At 34.5% G+C, this 5,465-nt stretch overlaps 2 protein-coding genes across 2 annotated transcripts in view; both read left to right on the plus strand.

Moving 5' to 3' along the window:
- The window catches only part of lark (RNA-binding protein lark), a 12,657-nt gene extending 8,794 nt beyond the window's left edge, over nt 1-3,863 (plus strand). The window contains exon 6 of the mRNA XM_017911716.1: nt 3,844-3,863. Within this exon, the coding sequence (XP_017767205.1) occupies nt 3,844-3,853 (10 nt within the window). The 3' untranslated portion in view covers nt 3,854-3,863. The remainder of the gene's footprint in view (nt 1-3,843) is intronic.
- Nucleotides 3,864-4,901: 1,038 nt separating this feature from the next.
- Adk2 (Adenosine kinase 2) overlaps nt 4,902-5,465 on the plus strand; it is a 3,910-nt gene continuing 3,346 nt past the window's right edge. Inside the window, exon 1 of the mRNA XM_017911712.1 lies at nt 4,902-5,092. Within this exon, the coding sequence (XP_017767201.1) occupies nt 4,988-5,092 (105 nt within the window). The 5' untranslated portion in view covers nt 4,902-4,987. The remainder of the gene's footprint in view (nt 5,093-5,465) is intronic.

Raw genomic sequence — 5,465 nt, forward strand, 5'->3', positions numbered from 1 at the left:
CTTCCGATGTAAGAAAGAACTGTGTTGTAGCATCCTCCTACCGAACAAATTTTTCAATTCTTATTCGTATTACGTTTTTGTACCCGTAAGTTACGGCCATCTTACTACAACAAAAAATCGTTAGACATTTGTAAATGTTTTAAAAATATTCGTACAAGAGAAACAATGTAGCATGTAATTTTAAAGAATCTAGTAGGATGATGCTTGTAACACTATACATACATGGATATACATACGAATGTGTATGTATATATGTGTGGGTGTAAATATATGTGCACATGAGTACGTATATGTGTTCATACATACGCATATATATATGGATGTGTGTATGTATGTGTACACACACACCCACGCGCGCGCGCACGCACACATGTATGTATACACATACATATAGGCATACACCCATGTATGCATGTACGAGTTAGGTATGTATGCATGCAAGCAGATGTATATCGCGTCGTGTTCGATGACCGTTTCTGTGATAATGACGCGCAAGTACGTGTACTGTTTTTTAATCGTACAGAACGTTCCGGGTTTCTACCGCAAACATTAAATCGTGACCGCTTTGTGATAAACGAAGAAAGGTAATTGTTTAAGAAATCTATAGAATATCACTTACTAACAGAAATTTGTCAGTGTGCAGTTTATTCGATAATCGAACATTGAAAAAATTTGATAAACCTAAAATCAGCAATTACAAAGGTGTCGAAATGTCGGGTCATTTTTCATACAATTAGCTATGCGTTTTACAACGTGTCATTTTGTAATCACAAAATCGGAGCATCGTTCGAACGTTTATTCGTGGATGTCTGTTCTTTCCACCTGTTTCTTTTACCAGTTTCTCTTTACACACACACGTAAATATATATATATATATATATATATATAAGTCGTCGCGCTTCGGATTTTTCAGCTTGCATATTTAGGCAAGCACGGAGTTTCGTAATGCGTGTAAAAATGTTATAAATGCTAGAACGGTTGCTCGATATTATGCGATGATAACATTTACCGTTTAGCGTATTAAGAAACGCCGAAGAAGCAACAATGTGCGTGCGTGTGACCGATACCGTGTTATATTCTTCCATCGTCTATCCATAATGCTTTTCGATACGAGATGATAGATATATCGTATTTATGTAACTTTTCTTTCGAGTAATAAGGAAAGTGCGTGCGGGTTCGACTATTCGAATCGTTTTCCGATCAGCAGAAAAATGTTTAAGATATTTCGGAGACCCAATAGACTTGTAGGATGCGTCGATTCTGTATGGGAATTTAAAACTCGGTCGTGCGAACATTATATCGTTAACCTGTAGTAACGTAATATCGTTTTATTAACATATTAGATTTAATTAAATAACGTGAACAATTACCGAAGATTAATACGGCAATCGCAGTTGCGCTCCGTTTAGCTCACACGCGCGCGCGCGCGCTTTCTTCCCACACATACATACACATGCGAGACACATACACGCGCGCGCGCGCGCTCACACACACACACACACACACACACACATATACACGACGACCACCACCGATTTTCGTTTTGAGCAGCGCATACACATTGAGAACGTGTGTAATATTTCTCTCCTCTCGTTTTTCCTTTGTTCCTTTTTTCTTTGATGATACGATCTATTTTCAATGGTAATTAGATTAATAATAATCATACTAATAATGGTTTAAAAAAACGAATGTAATAACAATGTACTTGTGAAGATTCACAAAAAAGGCGTTTCGTGTTCTTTAATCATCATTTGCGCCGTTTATCGTCGTTCAAGTTAATTGCCACCCTTCCTTCTTTGACCCTCAGCGTATACGACACCTCCAAATCCATATTTTACCTTAGCGAAATTTATTGCCCAAAAAATACGTCCCGTAATCGTTGGATAAACGGATGTGCGCGCTTTCCTGGCTTCCTGCGCAACGCGCGTTACAAACGTGTCGTGATCACCGGTTACACGATATTGACAATGTTGGATATCCAATGCGTGTTGATCTCGTGCCCATCGTCACATACGCCGTATAATAAATAAATATATACTGCCCGCGTGGTTACGTCCTTATATTTTCTTCTTCTTTCTGTCGTAATCGCGTAAAAATGGAGTAAATTAGTTCCCGTCAAATAATCGGTGCGTTTATGTTCATCTTTATCTTTCTGTCCTCAGTAATACTTGTGCAAAAAATTGATATATTACTTAATTAGGTCCATATAATTATGGCTAACTTCGTAATAATTATATTATTCAATTCCTCGTGTATACAGTAATGTTATTTATCCGGTTTCTTTGCATTTCTTTATTATTTTTTGAGTATAAGTGAACGGCCGTCTCCATACGAGAAAAGAACAATAAGCTCAACAAAAATACAATGACTAGGTATTGAACACACACATACATATATATGTGCACTTCTCATTGCACACATGTTACTACATATTTTACTACTGTCGTTATTAATACTGTTATCGTTGATGTTGTTGTTGTTGTTATTATTATTATTATTATTATTCTTATTATTATTATTATTATTATTATTATTGATTATGATTATTATTATTGATTATGGTTATTGTTGTTATTATTGTTGTCGTTGTTTCACATAATCTTTTCATTTGTGAATATCTTAAAAGCATTCTAGTTTTCAAATTAATTTTTTTCTGGAGTTGTAATTAATATTTTTAATCGAGTCTGAAGAATCTGTTAGATTTTGAATTGTTATAAATAATCGTAACGATAGCTTCACTCATTATAAGATTTCGTAACGTACAATTCAAAGATATGGTTTATACGAGTTTAATTCAGATATTATTCTTAAGAAAATACGATAGGGGGAGAGATTTTGTGCTAATAAAAGTGACATGACATTAAACACAAGTTCTTAGCTATAAAACAAATCTAAGAAGAATATAAACAAAATAAAAAATTTTTTTAAATTGAGGAAAGTTAAAAAAATATAAAAAGAAAAAAATCAGCTCAGTAGAACAGTTTTTATACGCGTTACACAATATACGGTAGTATTAAGTAATTAAAAATACATGCGGTTGTAAGGGTTCGATATTTATGAGAATAATATGCAGATAGTCGAATGGAACGAGTCAGAAAGAAAAACGACGAAATTTACCAACGATAAAATGTATTCGTACATATTATGTAGGTTGTTTTATGTTGTATTTGGAACTCGATTATGGAAAGCGCGCAACTACGTCCTATATCCGATGGTAATTTGATAAATCAAGTCATTTAAGATTATATTCTACTGGAGTAGCTGACGTGTGTAGTTGATGACTGCACACGTTATTTCGTAATCTTCTGAATATAAGTTGCTATTGTATGTGATATGTAGTCTCGAAAATGTCTCTCCATTGTTGTTGAAGCCTTTGAAATGCATCGTCAGGATTGTTGAGATGGTATGAGAATTCTCGAACAATAAATAGTTATCGAAAATACGTATGAGACCCTCCATGAAACTATGATAACATGTGAGGTGTATTTATGTGACAAATGACGCGCGATTTTTGAAAATTAATTCAGGATTACAAAAGAGTATAAACATATTAAAGAAAAAAAAGAAAAAGAATAAGAACGGAAAATAAGGCGAAATAAAAAATACATTATCGAACATGTAGAAATCGGGACGAGCCAATATCTTTAATATATATATATGTGTGTGAACACAGAAGTAATAGCCTACAAAACCTTGACGTAATTCTTCAAATACGCGGGAAATAATACGTAGCTTATACCGGGTCCCCGGTTGACAATTATTAAAAACGAAATAGAGAAGCGCGCCATAGAGAAATCTAAAAAAAAAAACACTATGCATATTGTAATGTGATGTATGATATAGGAAACGATAGAGCCCCCGCCTCAAGCGTTTCTGGACATACTTGGAAGGAACTGGGCTTTTGATGATGTCGGTTGCGAATGGAAAGAGAAAGAGAAAAAATAAATTAAAAAATTAAATGAGAGAAAAAAGGAAATAGAAAGAAGGAAAGAGAAAAAAAATGGAAACCAATAACGTATCATATGTGGTGAGATGTAATTGTCAACCAGAACAACTTTTATGCTTCATTGACAGAAGCACGCCATGGTTTAAAAAAAGTAATAATAATGATGATGATAATGATGATAATAATGATTTTAATGATGATGATGATGATGATGTTGATGATGATGATGATGATGATGATGATGATGATGATGATGATGATGATGATGATGATGATGATGATGATGATGATGATGATGATGATGATGATGATGATGATGATGATGATGATGATGATGATGATGATGATGATGATGATGATGATGATGATGATGATGATGATGATGATGATGATGATGATGATGATGATGATGATGATGATGATGATGATGATGATGATGATGATGATGATGATGACGATGACGATGGCGATGGATGATGGATGATGGATGATGGATGATGGATGATGGATGATGGATGATGATGGATGATGGATGATGGATGATGGATGATGGATGATGGATGGATGATGGATGATGATGGATGATGGTGGTGGTGGTGGTGGTGGTGGTGGTGGTGATGGTGGTGGTGATGACGATGACGATGACGATGACGATGACGATGACGATGGCGATGATCATCATCATCATGACGACGCAACGACGATGGCGACGACGACAGTGGTTGATAATGATTGGATATGGCATAAAAGATCTGACTTCGGAACAAAAACTTTGGATCTAAGCCGCATTGTATTTAAGGCAAGTTTACTAAGTATTATTTTAATCTGTGTGAAAACACGACTAAAGCAAAAGCAGATGGACGAGTTTTTTTTCTCTTTGCCGAGCATATTAAAATTCATAGCTTCTCTGTGTCTATCGAACTTTTTGAGAGTCATGTTTTTTTTCGTAGGAGATGCGGCAGTGTATATGCATGCATATTGAAATCTGCGATACGAAGAATCTTATTTCAATGTAGGTGTCTTCCAGTCTTTAAGGTAGCAATGGATATAGTGATACTGCAAATTCACCCATCTCCGGAACTCTACTGTGTTACGCTAAGGGTGGAATTTATAATAATTTTATCAAATGTATGGAAGCATGAGAAGGTATCGTAAGAAAGTAAAATCATTCTAATCCCTTTCCTTGTTATTTCTTGTATCACGGACAATTTGATTTATCATAGCAGTTGCATATACATAGCGTTTAAATGTGTTGTTTCGTTCTAATGTTTTTTTCCTGATCTCTTCAATACGAAAATCGTGCCATAAATTGTGTACAAATTTTTACCCCCGTTCCCTTCATATTACCAATTGTATTTGTAATACAAACATACATGTGTCAATACTAAACGTCTTAATAGAATGATTAATGAGTATTAATAGAAAATTAATTTCAGAGATGTACGATATCTTATAAAGTCTAGCTCTTTTATGTATTTATTTACTCGATGAATACTCTACATATGTGTATGTGTATATA

This window comes from Eufriesea mexicana, unplaced genomic scaffold, assembly GCF_001483705.2.
Source record: "Eufriesea mexicana isolate 0111107269 unplaced genomic scaffold, ASM148370v2 scaffold305, whole genome shotgun sequence".
Lineage (NCBI taxonomy): Eukaryota > Metazoa > Arthropoda > Insecta > Hymenoptera > Apidae > Eufriesea > Eufriesea mexicana.